Source organism: Cicer arietinum, chromosome 2 (assembly GCF_000331145.2).
Source record: "Cicer arietinum cultivar CDC Frontier isolate Library 1 chromosome 2, Cicar.CDCFrontier_v2.0, whole genome shotgun sequence".
NCBI lineage: Eukaryota > Viridiplantae > Streptophyta > Magnoliopsida > Fabales > Fabaceae > Cicer > Cicer arietinum.
In genome coordinates, this window is record NC_021161.2 from 32,392,193 (window position 1) to 32,417,170 (window position 24,978).

Here is a 24,978-nt window from a genome sequence, read left to right on the forward strand (position 1 = left end):
GTATAGATTTTAAGTTCCATATTTCAATTTTTTAAAAAATAAAATATACATTGCAAAACAGATTAGATTTCGATCTAACGACCATTTGATATTCTAACTGCATGATTGTGTGGTAATGCTTACCACACTCAATCAAATAAAACCACAAAGTCCTTATAGCTGTCTCCTCGTCCCTAACGCTGGCAACAATTTAGATAATGACTCTTTCTGCCTCTTACCTTTCGCTTTGTGTGTGTGTTGCTCTGTTCTTTGTGGGTGGTGGGGATTGGTACGTGTGCTTGTTGTGCCTGTGTTTATGGTTAGCTCACTAGCAAACTGTCACACATATAAGCTATACAAAAGGGTAACATGATTCCGTTAAATTCTTGACATAAGAGTTGCAATGTGGCATAGTTTAATTAGTGGTCGCGTTAACGTTTGCAATCACGGTAAGGGTTGTGATCTTTAATATTGTAGTGAATAAGTGAATGACGGTTAAATGTGCCTCGTGTGACTTCAACTGCGGTACAATTTTAACAAAATAAAAAATCACTATTTGCAGCTTAACTAGATCGCAATCGTAGATTTTTATTTAAAACCGACTAGTTGTATTATTATAAGGTATACCATAAATTAAAAAGAAAGCATTTTGAATGGCTTTCTACATTTTATTAAGAAAAACTAGAATTCCACGTTAAAAAGAGTAATACATCTCATTTTATAAGTAAATTTTATAATAATAAATTAAATTTAATATAAAATTTTAAAATAGGATCAAATCCTAAACATCCGTTAAAATTATTCACGTATTAAAATCAATAGTGTTGACATATATTTATATTATATTAAGGGGTGTATATAAATATATAAATACTGATAAGATGAGATGGATTATAATATGCTGATAGTGATCATGATAATTTAAAGAATAGAAAAATTAACTGTATATGATGATTAAGGCCAACGTTTAGAAGAAAGAGGGAGTGCCAAACGTGTATGATCCAACTAAGACCAACGGGAAAAATCATCCTTGAAAAGGTCTTGACAATTCAGTGCCAGGAGGAGTGACTTTGTGATTCTCATTCTGGTTGGCTTATGGACAAGATAATGGTCTACCATTAGTATTAAAATAAGTGGGATATTAGCTTGACATTAGCATTTGTTAGTTAATGACACGATTCATTAGGGAATGATACGATGGTGATGGATCTATACAGCTCACAAAAGTCCTCAGATTTGTTTTCATCGTGGCTGCCTAATGCTACTTTCAAGAACACGACTCCCTATCTTCACATATAATTAACAACTCATTTTCATATAGGAAATAAATAAATTAATAAAGTATACGCAATTAATGTTGTTCAATTGGTTGTGCAAATTGAGTTTGTGTTGAGGATTAGGTTTAATTAGTGGTCACAAAAGCTTTTAAAAAACAGAACACAGCCGAGAAAACGGCCGCGGCAATATTGTATTCGCAGTAAAGAAAAATAACAGAAACAGCCACAATGAAACCCTTTTATGGGTGCATCGTCCGTTTTTTTCAACTTAGAAGAACATAATACACTTTCCAAAGAGATCAAAACACTACTTTATTTGCTTATCAGGTTTTGAAATTTTCTCATTTTTCGATCAATATTATATGATAGTACTACTAATTTTAATAACATTAGTACAATATTGTGATTAATTTACACCACGACAACCACATTTTGCAATGCAGCAACCGTAAGATCCAAAATATGAGATCCTTAATCCGACTTCGACCATAACTTAAAGCTTGCGATATTTGATATTGATGATAATTGTTCTCTAATGTGGCCGATAAGACCTCAATATATCACAGTTGTGTTGCAGTTTGAACAGCATCAAAAACCTTTATGTCATAGTCTAGATCGCGGTAAAAAACCTTTTATTAACAATCATTTTGAAGACTTAAGTTTGATTTATGTATAATACATTTTTTTGGAGAGGGACGAAGAACTTTAAGTTTGACTAAGCACCCGAACGAAATTCAGTGTCATAGCAGATCTAAAGATAGAAAGCTTGTAGAGATACTCCCTAAACCTACTGAGGAGCTAATAAACTTAATTAGGATAGATTTCTATAAAAATAATAAAGTATAACTTTAATTTCAAACCTAACTGTAGCTGCCCTGTTCAATTTGGTGAATTTGTTATGTAATAGCTTATGATTAATGAATTTGGGGTCATGTGGTGGGATATAGTTTTGGTCCCAGCATAAAGAGAAAAATAAAATAGCAATATGATTGGTTGAGTTAATTACTCAAGCACATGTGTCTGTAATCAAATTATAATTAACCAACAAAAGACACGGCAGAGGAAAAGGGGGTTGAGGTCAAATTAAAACTTAAATTAGTATTTTTACTCTGTACACAACACACATGCAAAACTTTCTTTGCAACAAAACACCTTGGAAAAGGGAAGTTAACTCAATAAAATTTTCAGCTCATTCTTTGTCTGTGAACCAAAGCTGCTAGCACGCACCCTTTCTTATCAATTATACAATTTCTTCTTTTCATGTTAAAAGAACCATTTGATGATCGACTCCATATTTCAGCTAATCTCCCCAGCATGACTAATCAAAGTTCAAATCGTAGTGGGACATGAGACTACATTTAATCGTTAATATATTAAATAGAATTATATCTAATGGAGGAAATTCTAAAAACAAAATAAAAATAAAAATATGATAAGATACAATTGATAAAAAAGAGTATTATAAAAAAGGATTAATTCTCATTTCTATGTACTATGGTATTATAAAAAGAGTTTATTTTTTACAGGGGATAAAAAATTCTTGTCATAATACTTAGTGCAGAGAAAAATAAAATAATAAATAATAATATCACTTGTGTGTTGTATGTGGCGAAGCAAAATGTTGTTACAAAAAAGAGGGAAAGGCTTACAAGGCAAGAATGAGAAGTGGAATAAGAGAGGAAATAAGAGTTAGATTAATTGAAAATTGATTGGATGGTGGGAGAGTATATTAATGCAAAGACAGAGAGGACACACTTCAAGTGAGACTAGATTAACTCACCTGTCACCTGTGTGTGATCATATACTACAAAACCATTGCATTACATTACATTACCCTCTCTTTGGCCACCATATTATAGTTTGCAGCTGTCATATTTCTCTCTCTCCTCTTTTTTATTAAAATAATTTTTCTTTTAATAAAAAATATTCCCTTTTTATATGTTGTTTTTAATTAACTAACTAACACCTCTGTTCCAAACAACCATACCACATCATCATAAACCATACCCACCTCTCTCTCTCTTTTCTCTTCAAATTCAACCATTCTTCTTCTTTTGGGAAAGGAAGAAGAGGTGAATGGTGGGGTTAGACAAAAAAGGGCAATCACACACACAAAACAAACCACAAGAAAAAAAAACTTTGTGAAGAAAACATAACAATGAGATAAATGATGATGAATGCATAAACTAGAAGCAGGACAAGTACAACAACAACAACATTACTCATTTTATTGCTAATTTGATGCAATGGCTTACCCACATTACCGATCACAGTTCGGAGACACAACGTTCACTAAGGTTTTTGTTGGAGGACTAGCTTGGGAAACACCAACTGAAGAAATGAGGAGTTATTTTGAACAATTTGGTGACATTCTTGAAGCTGTCATTATCACTGATAAGAACACGGCAAAATCTAAAGGATACGGATTTGTATGTCTCTCGCTCTCATTTTATTTTTTTCATTAATTCATTTGATCATTATCATTTGTTTAACATATGCTACATTGAATGAGCAGGTAACGTTTCGTGATCCAGAATCAGCTAGAAGGGCTTGTGCTGATCCAAACCCAGTAATAGATGGAAGAAGAGCAAATTGTAACATTGCTTCTCTAGGACGTCCAAGACCATCACCACCAAGAGGTTCATTTAAATTACATTACATTACATGTTCCTTTTTTTTTACCTACCTTTACAATACCAATACAATGTTTTGATTCTGCCATAAAGAGTCACCTGACTGCTAAGAATCAGAATTTAAATTTGTAATCTCAATTGACAAAATTCAAATCCCCTCTTAAACAACCATAAAATTGGCAATTAGACCATGTCACCTTCATACCTCATCTCTCGAATTATTGTATATATGTCTCATTTAAAATATTTATTTCTTTCATATTATTTTTTAGTTCTAAATAACAACTAAACATAAATTTTTGTTTTTCAATAATATATATTTATTTATTATATTACGATCCAACCGATTGCTATACTAACTTTTCTTTGGAAGAAGGCAAAATTTATTACTACTAGTTATTTATAAATGGGACCCAAATAAGAAAACAATATAAAATCAAGAGTATTTTAATAAATTAAATTCATCATAATAAAAATGAGTAAACTCAATGATTTTCTTAAAATATGTGCACATTTAATACGAGGGAGAAGAAATAGTATATAATTTTTAATTATTGTTTAATGAAATTGATATATGAAAAAATTAAGGTAAATTTTGATTGGTGGTAACAATACGTAGGGAGGGGAACATATCAAAGTGGAGTGGGGACTGGAGCACCGGGAGCGGCCGCAGCATACGGCGGTGTTCCAGTGGGAGGGCCACCACAAATGGCAGCAGCAACGGGAGGTCCAGTAATGTACCAACCATATGGGTGAGTTAGCTCTATTAATTTATTACTGTGGTAAATATGTAATGGTAACTCACAGTCAAAGGAACTGGTCCATTGTATTAATTAGATAACTGCATATAGACGCACACATTGCTGTCTGCATATGTCTCTTGACTGCTCCCCCTCCAATTACAGTAGGTCTAATTGTCAGCGTCAAAATCCTCACATATCATTTCATATAATATAATAAAATGAAGTACATGTCCAAATTTGCCCTGTCTATTTGTCTTCAAAAATCATGTTCATTTCCCTTACTCTATTCTATATATATTTGCTCTTTCTTATTTACCCCCTTAACCTTAATCAATTACAATAAATAAAATTTTAAAATAGTAGTCTAAAGATAATGAAATTCCTAATTACACTATCACCATGCAAAGATGATCATTATTGATTCTCGTATGTACAATGAAAAAATTGCATTTTAGGTATGATAATGTAATTTGTTTCAATGTTGCTTTATTTGGTTGATCAAAACTTGAAAGAACACAATAATACTTCTTAAATTTTGTAGAGTACTTGAGTTTGTGCCTATAGCTAACTATACTCTAAAAACAAGTTCTATTTGAGTTAAGGTTGCATCTAATTTCCAACCACTATTCAGGTCAATTACTATCAATTAACGTAAAAGTATAAGCAAAATTAATTTTCTAGGTTATCATTTGGTGCGTGAATTAATTTTTGAATAATAACTATCATAAACTAGAGAAGGCCTAAGGAGATACGATATGTAGATATAGTAGAAATGCTAGTGATAATAAGTACTCATCAATAGATATGTAGTCCTTTGCACCCAAAAAAAAAAAAAGATATGTAGTCCATGGTAAACGCATGTACATATTTTTGTTGTGTTTCATATAGTGGTCCATGTAATGGTTAATTTGATTTATAATCTTTTTACATATCATAAAATCCCCCATCTCTCGGTACTTTTGTATGTCTTGTACCATCAAGTCATTTTCTCACCAGCAATATTATTGTTGTCTTATGAGAACTGTATAAGTTGGTTAGTAAAATTAACAAATACCGTTAAATATAATTCAATTATAAATCCAAATATGGACTTTCTTGTTTTTTTTTTTCTTTCTAATAATTTTAATGGCCTCTTTTCCCGAGGGCATTAGAAGGGCACAACGTTATATAAAAAATAGCTTGGAGTGCATATGAACCATGCAAGAAAATTAATACAAAGAAATATTTTAGAATGTCTCACCAAAAAACATGTTAGAATATTATTAATATATAGTAGTACATAATAAACTCTACTGTGAATATGTTTGCATGAAATATTTTTGATACCCTCCTAAAAAAAAACTTCTATACCATTGGATGCCATATTGACCATTCATTTTAATGCGTATAATTCCTTCGATTTTTTGCTTGATGGGCAACATATTCATGATGTATTAGTTACATAAAAAAAGGAGGCCATAACTGAAGTGAGTCATAATCAATTAAATCTTAGGGGTAATATTGCATACCATACCACAAAGCAGGAAATATATGGTACTAACTAGAACTCTCGTTACACATTGATCAATTTAGGGCCCCACACGGCAACCAAAAGCTATAGATATGAGTTAATGCTTCTAATTTCCTCACCAAAAAACCTTACATATTAATTTCACTATACTAGTCCAAGCCTACTACCATTTTGAATGATTTCTTCTCTAAGAAAAAAAATACATTACTGCATTCAACGTATTTCATTCTATATTTGCTTTGTAATTAAATTCATTTCAACTTTGTTTGCAGCTACCCTACCTACACTCCTGAATATGGGTACCATCAAGTAAGCATCTCCTTTCCCCTAATCAATTAAGATCATAATTAATAATTTTTATATTATCAGTTAATCACGTATTGATTGTGATCTTTTTTTATTGACAATGTATACTAACGGTGCATAACAATTAAATTATTTAATAAAAAGTGAATGATTATTGGATAAACAATTTTAACTTAATGATTTGTAATTATGAGTACAGGCTACAATCTATAACCCACAGATTCAACAAGCACAATATTTTCAACAATTATATGGACCATCATCTTCAACTATGGGATCACCATATTACTATGGCTATTCTGTGCAAGCAGCAGCACCAAGGGGTACATTTTCTACACCCCGCATACAAGCTGCACCGTCCTATCTATACTACCCTACAACACCAATGGAAGGTTCTTTCTCTGCTGCATATCGTCCATTTCAACAACCACTTATAAGGCACCCCTCTCCTTCCCCTTCTCCTACTGGTAATTCATTTTCTCTTCTTTAAATTAATTAATTCACTTTTAATTTTTTTTATACTGAATGTAATTCATAATCACATATTAGTGATAGATTTTATGTTTTTATTTATTATTTTAGTGTAAATTAAACTTTTATTATTATTATTTTAACAAATGTGTATAGTATAATGTAGAATGTATAGATATAACTGACTGAATAAACAGTTAGGGTGGGGGTAAAAGAAAGAGAGATGCACAGAGATTTATGAATTATGATGCACACTTACTGACACACAATATATATACACACATATTATATTATATTATATATTATGATATGGCTGTAACATGTGGCCATAGGGGTCCACATGGGCAACACCAGAGCCATGTGAATGAGCTGTCTTGGTTGTGCTATTAACCGTATTATGTGTATGGGTCAATGTGGAGGGAAAGTCATGACAGAGAAGGAGAGGGTCATCATGTAAAGTCACAGTGAATGCATGTGGTTTCTGTATGAAAATTGTGCATGGTGCTTAATTCTTTAAAAGGATCCAGTCAAATGGTCTTTGCTTTTCATGCATTGGTCCACTTTGCATTTTCTCATTTTAGATTCTACCCACCTAGGAAATCGATTTCATATACTAAATAATATTTCTTCAATCAAAATTACACGATTTCAATTTTCAATTTGTATTTTGAATTTAATTTTTTTTTATATAAATATTGATATATATTTGAATTGTCTGATTTTCATTCTAGATTCTAGAAATTAAGTGTATTTTTTTTAGCATAAAGAATCTGTTTCCATGTGAGTTTCACTATAACTAGATCAATCTCTTATGTTATTTCTCCTTTTGTGAATACAAATTCTGCTACAAGATTTTTATGTTTTGTGCTTATTTGTGAACACAATTTCGACCACTTTTAAAAATATAGATTATTACAACTCACTGGTACTTCACTATACTTATTTTTTCTTCTTTTCTTAACTCTTATCATGTGAAGGTGAGTCTAAAAGGAAATTTGTTTGTTTCTTTATCAAACAGGGTATAAAGAATATCTAAACTATGCATATCATCTCACTCTATTTTCACCAAGCTACAAATTTTGATATTTTTGGTTTTCACTTTCTCCAATTAAGACACCCAAAGTATGAGCCAAACCGCCAATATGTTTTTATTATAAAAGAAAAAGAATTAGAGTGAGCTTTCTGATCTAAATAGGATTAATTTTATAATTCAATGAATTTACTAAATGATTTATATTTGTTTATCTTAAATCATGTTACTAGACCTCGTGTTAATATGTTTTACTTAATTACATTTAAATGAAACAAATATTAATTTGAATATACTCCATTCCAATTCAAAAAAAAAGAAAAAAAAAAGTCATATTTAAATACAAAATATCCAACACATTTAATATTAGTATTTCAAAAATATACTTTAATTAATATTCTAATGAGTTTTTTTATAAAAAGAATACGTGAATTAATTATTTTATTACATGAAGAAAATTAAATAATACTCACCAATATTCTTAATTAATTTACAATTAATTACTTTTGTTTATTTATGAGTATTGTTTATAATTGACCTCTTTGTTTGACATATTTGTGATTGTTGTTTACTATGATTGGTGTGATCAGATTCACAGACTCAGCAACGAACCTCAGCAGAGACAACAGCTGGAGTAATAACTTCAGAAAGTTCAAATACCCAAGGGAAGAACAACTAATAAATATATATACCCCTTTAGTTTCAACTGTATAATAATCTTCAAATTAAATTTCATCACATTAATTCTTCATCTTTCTCCACACTATATCTTCAATTTTTTTGGGTCCACATGCCTTAGTTTCAAGCAATAGTACGGTGATCTCTTCATGACTTGTGTTCTTCACGGCTATAACATTCAAGAGTTGGACCAATTAATCAACTACATGGAGATTATCTTCATTCTCTTTTTCTTGTCTTCAAGCATATTTTTTCACTTAAAATAATTATATATTACTAATTAACTCTGTTTTTTTTTTTAAGTATTGCTTTATCCAATTTTAAGACATGAACATGTTACATTTTAGGATAATGTAATATCAGGAAATAATAATAAATTTTACAATTAGATCTCGTGCTTATTCATTTTCAAACAATCGGAAAAAATGATGAATACTGGAACAATGTTGTAGAAATTGTTGAATTTGCTATAACTGAAACGGTTAGAGCTCATGGAGAAAAAATTAAGAAGAAAAGTTTATTTATTGATCTCAAGGGGAAAAAATAGTGACAGGAGTTTTGCCACTAGTTATACAAGTAGTGTATAGCTGTCAATTAACTGCAAAGGCCAAAATGCAACTAACTAAGTAAACTACTGGTTAAGTTAATAACACTTCAACAACCCCCTCAGGCTCAGGCTAAAAACTATCAAGGCTAAGCATGACTACGATATTGCCAAAGAGACCAGGTTGGAGAGCCTTGGTGAAAATGTATGAAATCTGGTCCTAACTGGAAATGGGCATCAACTTCATCAAACCATGTTGCTATTGCTTCTGAAATGCTTCGTACGCTCATGGAAAACCAAATTTCTTGCAATGTGTAAGGCAATGTTACTATCATAATAAAGAGCAAGGAGCTTAGAACAAGTGGGATGCAAATCTTTAAACAAATAAAGCAGCCACTGCAGTTCATTGCAACAAGGGACATGTACTCGGACTCAGGAGGATTTAGCCACAGTTTGCTGTTTCTTGGCTTTCCAACAGACCAAGGAACCTCCCAAAAAGAAACCGTAACCTGAAATGGAGCAACGTGTGTCTGGACAACTGCTCCAATCTGCATCACTAAATCCTACCAACTACAAAGAGGAATTTCGGGGAAAGAAAAGTCCACGGGAAGGTGCATTTTGAGATATCTAAGTATCCTTCGAGCAACTTTGAAGTGAGTACGTGATAAAGTCATAGAAAAATAGGAATCTATGGGGAGTAAAATGATAGATGAAATGAGAATTTATTGATTTATGGAAGAAGGGAAAATTATGATACAGTGTATAGCCCAACGCATAGCTCCTCCAGAGAAAATAATATCTCCTAATCCAATGATAACAATAATTATCCATGACCAATGCTCCACTACTCTCCTCAATTTATTCCCCTATGTGTAACTGAAATCCCTAGAATTCAAAGAGTTTCTTTGTCCTGTCATTAATAGACTGATCATTCTCTTTGTTACCCTTACAGACATACATTCTTCACTAGTCTTAGGCCCAATAATTCTGTCATTACCGCCATTAGGAAGTGCCGCCTAAAGGTTGAGAGATGAAAATTGACTTTTTAGTAATAATTCATCCTCCCAAGTTGTGTCTTCTACAACTCTTCCTTTCCAATGCACCAACCATTGTCGCACCAGCTATCCTTCTTTTATCACTGATCTTGCAGCCAACAATTATTCCGGTTCTTCCCATTCTTCTGCTTCCATTTCTAACCCGTCTGGTAGACGAGGTTCAGCATAATAGTCTCCAATAGCTTTCTTGAGTTGTGAGATGTGAAACAATGTATGCACTCTACTTCCTTCAGGCAGCTTCAACTTATAAGATACTGCCGGTATTTTCTTTAGGATAGGAAATGGTCCAATGTACCGTCGAGCCAGTTTCTGATTAATCCTTCTAGTCACCGTTTGCTGTCTATGGGGTCGGAGCTTCAAAAATACCCACTCACCCACTTCAAATGAATATGTTCTTTTCTTGTCTGCATATCTCTTCATTTGTTCTTCGACCTTGTTCAAATGATACTTAAGTTGACGTAAGCCCTCATCACGATCAACCAATTCAGCTGTTACCGCTTCTACTTTCGTTTCTCCCGATAAATATCTAACCACACTGGGTGGTTTTCTTCCATACACTACCTCAAACGGTGTAGTTCTTGTAGACACATGGAATGTGGTGTTAACCACAATTCATCCCAATGAATCCATTTTGACCACTCCTTCGGTTGCTCCGATGCAAAACAACAAAGATATGCTTCTAAGCACAAATTCACCACCTCCGTTTGCCCATCCGTCTCTAGATGATATGACAAACTCATACTCAACACTGTTCCTTGTAAGCGAAACAACTCTTTCCAAAATTAACTCACAAGCAATTGATCACGATCACTAACAATAGATTGTGGCACCCCATGAAGACACACCATCTCTTTAATAAAGATTTCAGCCACCTTCCTCGCAGTATATTGATGTTTTTACGGAATAAAATGTCCATACTTGGATAATCTATCCACCACTACAAAAATAGCTTCAAATCCCTTCAATTTTGGGAGACCAGTGATAAAATCCACCGAAATTTCCTCCCAAAATTTCTCCAGAATTGAGAAGGGATGTAACAAACCCATAGGAGAGGACACAACGTACTTTTGACGTTGACACACGTCGGAACTCTGCACAAATTCCATAACTGACTTTCTCATTCCTACCCAATAAGGATATCCTGCCATCCTTCGATACGTGCATAGAAAACTTGAGTGGCCATCGGTCGGAGATGAGTGAAATTCTTTAAACAATAAAGGTATACAACCTGAGTTTGAGGATATCACCAGTGTGCTATGGTAGAAAAGTCTCCCTTTGGTTAATTGGAAATCTGGCCGGAATGTAGGGTCCTGTTGGAGCTTTGATATCACCTTCTGCAATTGGGGATCATTCATAACTTCCTACTGAATTTGTTGCTCTTGCATACATATGGAAAAAGAAGTTATCCCTTTCAACTCTGCTTCCTCATGCATTCTTGAAAAAGCGTCAACAACTTTATTATCTGGACCTATTGATGCGTCAGCAAAAATTTTGCTATCTAATTCGGTTGATCAGTTGTAGTGATGCGTTGTTCGAGCAAGTGTCGTAAACTCTTTTGGTCGGAGTACACCACAAATCTTCTTCCCAACAAATACGGACGTTAATGCTGAACGGCCAACACCGACGCCATGAATTCTTTCTCATACGCAGGCTTGCTTAAATTATTCTTGGACAAAGCTTTTCTGAAGTAGACTATAGGCTTCTTTTTCGGCATTAAAACTGCACCTATTCCTCTTCCGGATGCATCGCATTCAATCTCAAAAGGTTGTTAAAAATATGGTAGTGTTAAAACTGGGGCTTGCACCATAACCCTTTTAAGATTCTCAAAGGCCTTCAACTCTTCTGATCCCCAATGAAATCTGTAACGCCCCGGATTTGGATCCAAGCCATTACTTAAAAAAATTTATTTTCTTTCAAAAACGGCTTAATTTTTTTTTTTTAAAGTAGTTCATCATATAATAAATAAAATTTCTCTAGTAAATAGTTTGATTCCATTTTTAAAAAACATCACAATGCGATTTATCGGATATTATTATTTGTAAAGACAATTTACTAATTGTAGAAAATGTTCGCTCAAAAATAGAATAACTCAAGTTTTTCCTAGCAGAAGGACCCCGCCTCCGCATTTCTATTAAAAATCAACGATGAGAAATAAATAAACTTAAAAATTGTATCACAACGGTTTTATCACTACAAACATTATTATTATTATTTTATTAAAGTACCCCTTTTTCCCACGCGCGTGCGCCAAGCAAACGTCATTCATGCAACCCTTCAAGATCGTTAGTACCTAAATGTTGGTGTAAGGGGTCAGTTCATCCCACGGCAAAATTAGACCAAATAATAAGTTAACAACCATAAAATATAAATATAAAATCTTTTTGTAATAAAAGATTTAGAGAAAATGATTTTTATAATTCATAAGGTGTACCAAAAATTATAAAATATATCTAAACAACAAGTAGTAACTCACCTTAGAATAAATAATTATATAAAAATAATAATGGCAATAAAATGTATGCAAATTATGCATGTCCTAAACATACATGATCCGGATATAGCCAGCCACTAAGGCGTCCACACAGAAGTCACCCATACCAATGGGGAAAATTTAACCAGCCACTAAGGCGTCCACAAAGATGCATATGGTATGTCATGACAATGATAATGATGTTCGAAAATGTACAAATCGCTAGCCACTTAGGCAACCACAAAGAAAAATCATACACAAATAACCAGCCACTTAGGCAACCACAAAGAAAACTATTCATTAATGCATTCAAAAATCAATTTCCTCATATTGGTAAATGAAAAATAAACTTTTCATCAATTTCATCAAAACACGTATATTGTTCATAAAAGTCAAGTTTTAAAATTTAAATACTCAAGAATCAAGGATTAAAATTAAATACATCATAATAAACATGTTAATGACTACATCATTATAAAAATTATAACTTTATAAGTAAGTACTCTAAAACATGTATGGCATTGAACGTTTTCACAACAAACATATTGATGAAGGAATGGTAATAAAATATAATTCTATAATTAATTTCATCAAAATAGAGATATTACTCAAAAGAAACAATCAAAGCATGATAGTTAATTTCTTTACGACGGAAATAAAATCGACATTTTTCTTTTAATACATTCAGACACCATATCAATATCTTACGAATCGCTAATTTAATATCTAACCTAACTCTGCATGGGGAAAAGCCCTTACCTTGGACGCTTTCCTTCCACGTACCACTATATAGCCCTCGAAAGTCTCACCAAGGTGAATAAAAGTTTATAGCTCCGATCAAAAAGCTAGGGAATGTAAGGATGGTTGTTTGAGTGGCTTAGAAAATATTTGAGATGAATGTAGTGTTGGTAATGCGTGTGAGTGATTATGACTTATTTTCCTCTACTGTAAGTTTAATCGTGTCCTAAGAAGGAGAGGTGTATGTGACTAATAAAGGAGGCATAAAGCTGATCAGAGAGAATGAATAATTCTCTTCATTGAGTTTAATTGCACACATGAATAAGGAATTAAATTGGAATAATGCCATTCAATGACCAACCGTTAAGAATTAATTGGCATTCATGTATTTATTCTTGCTAGTTACACATTTGAATGGACACAATATAAATTAAATTTTATAAAATATGGTTATAAAAATAGTAGTGTGAGTGATTAAATTTGACTTAGTCAAAATTGGCTTGGTCATTGTTCACTCTAAGACAAATATTTCTACGAGTTTTAATTAGTCAATAATAAAAATCCCAATAATAAATTATTTAATATGAAAATACTTTATCAAATAATTAAACATTCAAAGAATAATTATCTTACTATCGTCACACTAAATTAATAAAAGGATAAACAAAACTAATGATTTTAAATTAATTAATTAAAAAAAGGGGGTGTTACAATACTTACCCCCTTAAAATAGTTTCGTCCTCGAAACTAAGAGGTCTCTAAAAGGTATGGGTAAAGCTCTCTTATCTTCTCTTCCAACTCCCAAGTAGCATCCCCAGTTGTCTGGTTCCAAATCACCTTAACCAACGGAATTTCCTTTCCCCTCAAATGTTTGGTAGTTCTGTCAGCGATGCTTATCGGTGGGACCTCGAAGGTAAAATTCTCCTTCAATTGAATATCATCTGGGGCAATAATATGGGATGGATCTGCAATGTACTTCCTCAATTGTGATACATGGAACACATCATGTAAATTAGCTAAATTCGGTGGTAAAGCAATTTGATACGCCACTGGACCCACACGTCGAAGAATTTGATATGGTCCAATAAACTTCGGAGTAAGCTTTTTAGACTTCAATGCCCTACCAACTCCAGTAGTAGGCGTCACTCTCAAGAATACATGTTCATCCTCCTGAAACTCTAAGGGTCTCCTATGTCGATCAGCATAACTCTTCTGCCTGCTCTGTGCTGTTCTCATCCGCTCTTGGATCTGACGCACCTTCTCTGTAGTCTGTTGCACCAGCTCTGGCCCTACGATTAAGTTTTCGCCATCCTGATACCAACACAAGGGAGTTTGACACTTGCGCCCATACAAAGCCTCGTACGGGGCCATACCGATGCTTGCATGATAGCTATTATTATAGGTAAATTCGACAAGAGGCAATAGATCATCCCAACTTCCTCTGTTATCTAATGTACAAGCTCTTAGCAAATCTTCTAAGGTCTGAATAGTCCTTTCAGTTTGGCCATCGGTTTGAGGGTGGTAAGCAGAACTCAATCTCAATTTAGTACCCAATGCCTCATGCAATGCTCCCCACAAACGAGAAGTGAACTTTGGATCTCTATCTGACACAATGCTAGATGGTATCCCGTGTAATCTAACAATTTCCGCAACGTAAATCTCTGCAAGCTTAGATACATTGTAAGTAGTCCTTACAGGTATGAAATGTGCGGATTTTGTGAGCCTGTCAATAATCACCCAAATGGAGTCAAATTTCTTCTGAGTCTTAGGTAATGCCACCACAAAGTCCATAGATATGCTATCCCATTTCCACACTGGTACATCTAATGACTGCAACAATCCAACAGGTTTTTGGTGTTCAACCTTAGCCTTTTGGCAAGTCAGGCAAGACGCCACATATTCCGCCACTTGTTTCTTCATTCCTGGCCACCAAAATCTTTGCTTCAAGTCTTTATACATCTTTGTAGTACCAGGATGAATACTCAGTTTGCTCTTGTGGGCCTCATCCAAAATGGTTTTTCTCAACTCTGCATTATCCGGCACACAAATACGTTTATTACACCACAAAATGTTATCTGGACCCATTTGAAATTCGGGAGCCTTGCCGGTCTCAACCAATTTTCGTCTCCCCTGAATAGTCTCATCGGTCGCTTGAAGGGCTTTTATCTCATTCATTAGTTTATTATCTACAATGATCATTCCACATTGTACTTTTCCCGACAAAGAATCCATATTAAGATCCAAGTCGCGAAAATTCTCTAACAACTCTAATCCCTTCATTTTTATGGATGACAAATGGGCCCGCTTCCTACTCAAGGCATCAGCCACCACATTGGCCTTTCCTGGGTGATAGTGCAACGTGAACTCATAATCCTTGATGAACTCCATCCATCTTCGCTGTCGGATATTAAGCTCCTTCTGGTCGAACAAGTATTTCAAACTTTTATGGTCACTGTATACATCAAAATTGCACCCATACAGATAGTGCCTCCAAATTTTTAGTGCAAAAACTATTGCAGCCAACTCCATGTCATGCGTGGGATAATGTTTCTCATGCACCTTCAACTGTCTTGAAGCATATGCTACCACCTGTTTGTTCTGCATAAGTACACAACCCAACCCTTGGAAAGAAGCATCACAATAAACTTCATATGGTTCTTCTGGTTGTGGTAACACCAACACCGGTGATGTAGTTAGCTTCTCTTTCATCATCTGAAAACTCCTTTCACATTCCTCCGTCCATGCGTAAATATGATTCTTCCTTGTGAGTTGTGTCAACGGCGCTGCAATCTTGGCAAAATCCTCAATGAATCTTCTATAATATCCAGCCAAGCCCAAGAAACTTCTAATCTCTGTGACGGTCTGTGGTTGTTTCCATGCCACCACAGCCTCTACTTTAGTTGGGTCGACAGCGATACCTTCCTTTGAAATAACGTGTCCCAAGAATTTCACCTCCTCCAACCAGAATTCACATTTCCCCAAATTAGCATACAATCTCTTGTCCTTCAAGACTTGCAAAACTTGACGTAGGTGAACTTCATGTTCCTCCAGGCTCTTAGAATAAATCAATATGTCATCAATGAAGACCACTACAAATTTGTCTAAGAAGGGGTGAAATATACGATTCATGTAGTCCATGAAAATAGCTGGTGCATTGGTGACACCAAAAGGCATCACCAAATACTCAAAGTGTCCATAGCGAGTCCTGAATGCAGTTTTAGGAATGTCTTCTTCCTTCACCCGAATCTGATGATACCCCGACTTCAAATCAATCTTAGAAAATATCATTGCTCCTTTGAGTTGGTCCATCAAGTCATCAATGCGTGGCAAGGGATACCTATTTTTGATGGTGACTTTGTTAAGTTGACGGTAATCGACACAGAGTCTAGACTTTCCATCCTTCTTCTTCACTAGGAGTACTGGTGCTCCCCAAGGTGAGACACTCGGTCGTATGAACTGTTTAGATAAAAGGTCCTCCAACTGATTTTTCAACTCTGACAATTCCGATGGAGACATTCTATATGGTGCAATAGATATAGGTCCTGTACCCGGAGTCACATCAATTGAAAATTCAATATCACGAACTGGGGGTAATCCTGGTACATCCGGCGGAAATACCTCTGGAAAATCTTCGACCACAAGTATCCCGTCTACCTCCACCTCTAGCTTCGTACTGACTGAGTTGAGGGAAACACACTTCTGAACTCCCTCTTTCAAAGAGAAGTTCAATTTATTGGTATCGAGGAATCGAGAAACACCTGGGTTTGGGAATATCACAGACTTACGAGCACAATCCAATAGAACATAATGGCTTGAAAACCAATCCCTTCCAAGGATCACTCCCACATGCTTGAGGGGAATACAAATCAAATCAACGTTGAATCTCATATCGAACACAATCAACGGGCATTGCAAGCAAGCCGTATTACATTTCACTGATTCGGTAGAAGGTAGGGTAACCACCAAATCAAACGGCAAAGTAGTAATAGTAAGTTGGAGCGAATCCACCCAATCCAATGAAATGAATGAGTGTGTTGCCCCCGAATCATAAATTACATTAAGTGATTTTCCAGCAATTAAACACTCACCTTGGATAAGCTCAGAGGAAGATGGAGTTTCCTCTCCATTGATGTGGTAGACACGTCCCTTGGCAGTAGGGCGTACAACATTGTCGTTGATATTGTTGCGGTTGACAGCTCTATCGTCCTTCCGTTCAGGGCATTCATTTGCAAAATGGTCTGGTTTCTGACAAATGTAACAAACCCTTGGTCTGATTGGACACTCAGACATCTTGTGTCCCTCTCTGTTGCAGCGAAAACACTTAACAGGGTACGCCTGGTTCTGACTTGGAACTTTTGGCCCTTGACCTTCCCCGTTTTGAGGTCGAGGTTGATCTCTAGCATTCCCCAGTGGTCGGGCATATGGCTTGTATTGTTGATGCTGCTTGCCCCTATTATGTTGGTCGTTATGCCCCTGTTTTCAAATATTAACATTTAGAGGTAGATATTCACATTTAGAGGCCAAACTTATGACTCTAATGATATGGATGGATTTAAATCTCTACCTGAGGTCTGATGGGTCCACCTACAACACCCCTATTCAGACGGCTCTGTTTCATCTGCTCCACTTTCTTGCATTTCTCCACTAGTACTTGATATTGGCGTATCTCCAAGGGCCCCACTAACTCCTTAATTTCATACCTAAGCCCACTTTCAAACCTCTCGCACATGTATTCTTCATCTATCTGATTTAGGAAATAGCGGAAGTGCTTTGCTAGGGACTCGAACTTTGCCGCATATTCCGCTATCGTGAGATTCCCTTGATACAACTTCAGAAATTGGGCCTCCTTCTCAGCCCTAGCACTTTTCGGGAAGTATTTTTCTAGGAACTTATTCTTGAAAGCCTCCCAGGTTAGCTCTTCATGATTTGTCTCCATCATTTTCTTCGCACCTCGCCACCAGTATTCAGCTTCACCAATCATCAAATAGGTTGCATACTCTACTTTCGCATTGTCAGAGCAGTGTAAGATCTCGAAGATCTTCTCGATTTCTTGCAGCCAAAGATCAGCCTTGTCGGGGTCATGTTCCCCTTTGAATTTAGGCGGATCTTGTCGACGAAATTCATTCAATGCTCTTGCTGCACTGGCTGGTTCCTCCCTCTGATCCCTCTGTGCATCTCGTTGAGCCTGGATCGCAGCTTGTTGGGCCATTGCTGCGGCCATAGCATTCATGGCTTGGATTGCTTCAGTCATGTCGTTTCTTCCTTGGGGAACCGATCGGTTTGTGCGACGAGCCATAACGCTTCCTAAAATTATCTAATTAGTAAAATATTATAACGTAATTTTAACTTTTGGGTAGTACGGAAGTCTTTTATTGAGCACTATATAGTAGGTTCGGGTTATACAGCAAGTCGTTCTTTGGAGGGGTTCCCAGGAAAGAGAGGTGGGTCAATGGACCACTTAATAACCAAGTCTTTCCTTAGCCAGAATCCCTCCAATACAACCTTTTTGTATTGTCCTTCCCTTCTATTTTGGGGATCATACAATTATACATAATATAGGGTTTAGAATATTGTCTTTAATGAAATACATTTAGATCACATGATGAAAGCTCAACAGTTACCTTGTAATTTAAATTGAAATAATTTTAAATCGTGATAATAAACTCATAATTCACAATATCATACAACCATAAATGTTTATCGCTTGATTGAAATTATTTCTAATCGTAGGATCTAGAATTTAAAACATATTTTACATCATAATTATTCAATTAAATTAGACAATTAAATTCACATAATTGAAATTTAAGTCATTAATGACATAAAATAGTTAGAAAATCAAGCCCTTAGTACAAAAAGAAGTAGAGAGTTTAAAATTAAAAATAAAACAATCATACGATGAATAAGTAAAATCATAAAGATTATAAAATGTAACAACTTAAATAAAATATAAAAGACAATGCCAATAAAAGCATGCAAGTAGTTATAGAGATTTCAAGTTTGAAAAATTTAAATAACACAATTAAACCAAATATTTAAAACATATATTTAATAGCAAAATCATGGAGGTTATACAATTGATGACACATAATAGAAATTTAAGTAAAATTTAATAATTAGAAAACCAAGCAATTAACATATTTAATGACACTTAATAAGAATTTAAGTAATTCTTAAAATTCAAATTCAAGAAGGTTACACAATTAATAAATTAATAAAAGTTTAAGTAATTAATGGAATTCAATTTCAAGAAGGTTACATAATCAATGACACATAATAGACATTTAAATAATTAGTAAAACTCAAATAATTAGAAAATTATACGATTAACATGAATAACATATCACAAGAAAAAAACATGCGACATACATGAAGCGTCCCATCCCACCAATGTTCGAGAATTACTATCCACCACTACAAAAATAGCTTCAAATCCCTTCAATTTTGGGAGACCAGTGATAAAATCCACCGAAATTTCCTCCCAAAATTTCTCCAGAATTGAGAAGGGATGTAACAAACCCATAGGAGAGGACACAACGTACTTTTGACGTTGACACACGTCGGAACTCTGCACAAATTCCATAACTGACTTTCTCATTCCTACCCAATAAGGATATCCTGCCATCCTTCGATACGTGCATAGAAAACTTGAGTGGCCATCGGTCGGAGATGAGTGAAATTCTTTAAACAATAAAGGTATACAACCTGAGTTTGAGGATATCACCAGTGTGCTATGGTAGAAAAGTCTCCCTTTGGTTAATTGGAAATCTGGCCGGAATGTAGGGTCCTGTTGGAGCTTTGATATCACCTTCTGCAATTGGGGATCATTCATAACTTCCTACTGAATTTGTTGCTCTTGCATACATATGGAAAAAGAAGTTATCCCTTTCAACTCTGCTTCCTCATGCATTCTTGAAAAAGCGTCAACAACTTTATTATCTGGACCTATTGATGCGTCAGCAAAAATTTTGCTATCTAATTCGGTTGATCAGTTGTAGTGATGCGTTGTTCGAGCAAGTGTCGTAAACTCTTTTGGTCGGAGTACACCACAAATCTTCTTCCCAACAAATACGGACGTTAATGCTGAACGGCCAACACCGACGCCATGAATTCTTTCTCATACGCAGGCTTGCTTAAATTATTCTTGGACAAAGCTTTTCTGAAGTAGACTATAGGCTTCTTTTTCGGCATTAAAACTGCACCTATTCCTCTTCCGGATGCATCGCATTCAATCTCAAAAGGTTGTTAAAAATATGGTAGTGTTAAAACTGGGGCTTGCACCATAACCCTTTTAAGATTCTCAAAGGCCTTCAACTCTTCTGATCCCCAATGAAATCTGTAACGCCCCGGATTTTGATCCAAGACATTACTTAAAAAAATTTATTTTCTTTCAAAAACGGCTTAATTTTTTTTTTTTTAAGTAGTTCATCATATAATAAATAAATAAATAAACTTTTCATCAATTTCATCAAAACACGTATATTGTTCATAAAAGTCAAGTTTTAAAATTTAAATACTCAAGAATCAAGGATTAAAATTAAATACATCATAATAAACATGTTAATGACTACATCATTATAAAAATTATAACTTTATAAGTAAGTACTCTAAAACATGTATGGCATTGAACGTTTTCACAACAAACATATTGATGAAGGTATGGTAATAAAATATAATTCTATAATTAATTTCATCAAAATAGAGATATTACTCAAAAGAAACAATCAAAGCATGATAGTTAATTTCTTTACGACGAAAATAAAATCGACATTTTTCTTTTAATACATCCAGACATCATATCAATATCTTACGAATCGCTAATTTAATATCTAACCTAACTCTGCATGGGGAAAAGCCCTTACCTTGGACGCTTTCCTTCCACGTACCACTATATAGTCCTCGAAAGTCTCACCAAGGTGAATAAAAGTTTATAGCTCCGATAAAAAACTAGGGAATGTAAGGATGGTTGTTTGAGTGGCTTAGAAATTTTTTGAGATAAATGTAGTGTTGGTAATGCGTGTGAGTGATTATGACTTATTTTCCTCTACTGTAAGTTTAATCGTGTCCTAAGAAGGAGAGGTGTATGTGACTAATAAAGGAGGCATAAAGCTGATCAGAGAGAATGAATAATTCTCTTCATTGAGTTTAATTGCACACATGAATAAGGAATTAAATTGGAATAATGTCATTCAATGACCAACCGTTAAGAATTAATTGGCATTCATGTATTTATTCTTGCTAGTTACACATTTGAATGGACACAATATAAATTAAATTTTATAAAATATGGTTATAAAAATAGTAGTGTGAGTGATTAAATTTGACTTAGTCAAAATTGGCTTGGTCATTGTTCACTCTAAGACAAATATTTCTACGAGTTTTAATTAGTCAATAATAAAAATCCCAATAATAAATTATTTAATATGAAAATACTTTATCAAATAATTAAACATTCAAAGAATAATTATCTTACTATCGTCACACTAAATTAATAAAAGGATAAACAAAACTAATGATTTTAAATTAATTAATTAAAAAAAAAGGGTGTTACAAAATCCTTCCTTCTTTGTTAGTTCTGTCAATGGTTTAGCTATATTTCCATAGCCAACAATGAATTTCAAATAATAACCGATCAACCCCAAAAATCCCCTCACTTCTTTGACATTATGAGGGGTTGACCACTCCAAAATGCTATTAATCTTAGATGGATCCATAACCACACACTGTTCGGATATTACATGACCCAAATATTTCACTTTTCTACTTGCAATATTTTTTTTTTTTTATTAACGACAATACAATGGTATTGTAAAATCTCGATCACATGATATAAATGTGCTAAGTGTTCTTCCCATCCCTTACTATATACTAGGATATCATCAAAAAATACCAAGACAAACTTATAGAGGTGTGGTTTGAAAATCTGGTTCATGGTGGATTGGAAAATGGCTGGTGCATTCGTCAATCCAAATGGAATCACTAGAAACTCATAATTCTCTTCATGAGTTCGAAATGTCGTCTTATGCACATTCCCTTCTTTCACCCTTATTTGGTGATAACCGGATTTCAAATCAAGTTTTGAGAAATATTTCATTCCATGTAGTTCATCCAATAATTCGTCAACTACAGGAATTAGATATTTATCTGGCATTGTAACCTTATTCAAATCTCTAAAATCAACACACATCCTCCATAACCTATCTTTCTTTCTAACTAAAATGACAGGACTAGAAAATGCGCTAGAGCTGTTTCAAATTATACCTTGGGTTACTTCCAACTCCCAAGTAGCATCCCCAGTTGTCTGGTTCCAAATCACCTTAACCAACGGAATTTCATTTCCCCTCAAATGTTTGGTAGTTCTGTCAGCGATGCTTATCGGTGGGACCTCGAAGGTAAGATTATCCTTCAATTGAATATCATCTAGCGCAATAATATGGGATGGATCTGCAATGTACTTCCTCAATTGTGATACATGGAACACATCATGTAAATTAGCTAAGTTCGGTGGTAAAGCAATTTGATACGCCACTGGACCCACACGTCGAAGAATTTGATATGGTCCAATAAACTTCGGAGTAAGCTTTTTAGACTTCAATGCCCTACCAACTCCAGTAGTAGGCGTCACTCTCAAGAATACATGTTCATCCTCCTGAAACTCTAAGGGTCTCCTATGTCGATCAGCATAACTCTTCTGCCTGCTCTGTGCTGTTCTCATCCGCTCTTGGATCTGACGCACCTTCTCTGTAGTCTGTTGCACCAGCTCTGGCCCTACGATTAAGTTTTCGCCATCCTGATACCAACACAAGGGAGTTTGACACTTGCGCCCATACAAAGCCTCGTACGGGGCCATACCGATGCTTGCATGATAGCTATTATTATAGGTAAATTCGACAAGAGGCAATAGATCATCCCAACTTCCTCTGTTATCTAATGTACAAGCTCTTAGCAAATCTTCTAAGGTCTGAATAGTCCTTTCAGTTTGGCCATCGGTTTGAGGGTGGTAAGCAGAACTCAATCTCAATTTAGTACCCAATGCCTCATGCAATGCTCCCCACAAACGAAAGTGAACTTTGGATCTCTATCTGACACAATGCTAGATGGTATCCCGTGTAATCTAACAATTTCCGCAACGTAAATCTCTGCAAGCTTAGATACATTGTAAGTAGTCCTTACAGGTATGAAATGTGCGGATTTTGTGAGCCTGTCAATAATCACCCAAATGGAGTCAAATTTCTTCTGAGTCTTAGGTAATGCCACCACAAAGTCCATAGATATGCTATCCCATTTCCACACTGGTACATCTAATGACTGCAACAATCCAACAGGTTTTTGGTGTTCAACCTTAGCCTTTTGGCAAGTCAGGCAAGACGCCACATATTCCGCCACTTGTTTCTTCATTCCTGGCCACCAAAATCTTTGCTTCAAGTCTTTATACATCTTTGTAGTACCAGGATGAATACTCAGTTTGCTCTTGTGGGCCTCATCCAAAATGGTTTTTCTCAACTCTGCATTATCCGGCACACAAATACGTTTATTACACCACAAAATGTTATCTGGACCCATTTGAAATTCGGGAGCCTTGCCGGTCTCAACCAATTTTCGTCTCCCCTGAATAGTCTCATCGGTCGCTTGAAGGGCTTTTATCTCATTCATTAGTTTATTATCTACAATGATCATTCCACATTGTACTTTTCCCGACAAAGAATCCATATTAAGATCCAAGTCGCGAAAATTCTCTAACAACTCTAATCCCTTCATTTTTATGGATGACAAATGGGCCCGCTTCCTACTCAAGGCATCAGCCACCACATTGGCCTTTCCTGGGTGATAGTGCAACGTGAACTCATAATCCTTGATGAACTCCATCCATCTCCGCTGTCGGATATTAAGCTCCTTCTGGTCGAACAAGTATTTCAAACTTTTATGGTCACTGTATACATCAAAATTGCACCCATACAGATAGTGCCTCCAAATTTTTAGTGCAAAAACTATTGCAGCCAACTCCATGTCATGCGTGGGATAATGTTTCTCATGCACCTTCAACTGTCTTGAAGCATATGCTACCACCTGTTTGTTCTGCATAAGTACACAACCCAACCCTTGTAAAGAAGCATCACAATAAACTTCATATGGTTCTTCTGGTTGTGGTAACACCAACACCGGTGATGTAGTTAGCTTCTCTTTCATCATCTGAAAACTCCTTTCACATTCCTCCGTCCATGCGTAAATATGATTCTTCCTTGTGAGTTGTGTCAACGGCGCTGCAATCTTGGCAAAATCCTCAATGAATCTTCTATAATATCCAGCCAAGCCCAAGAAACTTCTAATCTCTGTGACGGTCTGTGGTTGTTTCCATGCCACCACAGCCTCTACTTTAGTTGGGTCGACAGCGATACCTTCCTTTGAAATAACGTGTCCCAAGAATTTCACCTCCTCCAACCAGAATTCACATTTCCCCAAATTAGCATACAATCTCTTGTCCTTCAAGACTTGCAAAACTTGACGTAGGTGAACTTCATGTTCCTCCAGGCTCTTAGAATAAAT

General features: G+C 35.1%; 2 protein-coding genes across 2 annotated transcripts; one reads left to right on the top strand and one right to left on the bottom strand.

Annotated features, from left to right (window-relative positions):
• The first annotated feature begins 3,244 nt into the window (after positions 1 to 3,244).
• Positions 3,245 to 8,849, top strand: LOC101513478 (uncharacterized). Its single transcript, XM_004516505.4, has 6 exons — positions 3,245 to 3,685; positions 3,772 to 3,895; positions 4,509 to 4,641; positions 6,415 to 6,451; positions 6,648 to 6,915; positions 8,540 to 8,849. Exons 1-6 carry the CDS (start codon positions 3,503 to 3,505, stop codon positions 8,626 to 8,628), a joined length of 834 nt encoding a protein of 277 aa, XP_004516562.1. The 5' UTR covers positions 3,245 to 3,502; the 3' UTR covers positions 8,629 to 8,849.
• A 1,479-nt stretch (positions 8,850 to 10,328) lies between these two features.
• Positions 10,329 to 11,581, bottom strand: LOC140919419 (uncharacterized). Its single transcript, XM_073365431.1, has 2 exons — positions 11,145 to 11,581; positions 10,329 to 10,803 (listed from the first exon to the last, which is right to left on the bottom strand). The coding sequence occupies exons 1-2, from the start codon at positions 11,579 to 11,581 to the stop codon at positions 10,329 to 10,331; spliced, it is 912 nt and encodes a 303-aa protein (XP_073221532.1).
• Between the last annotated feature and the right edge of the window lie 13,397 nt (positions 11,582 to 24,978).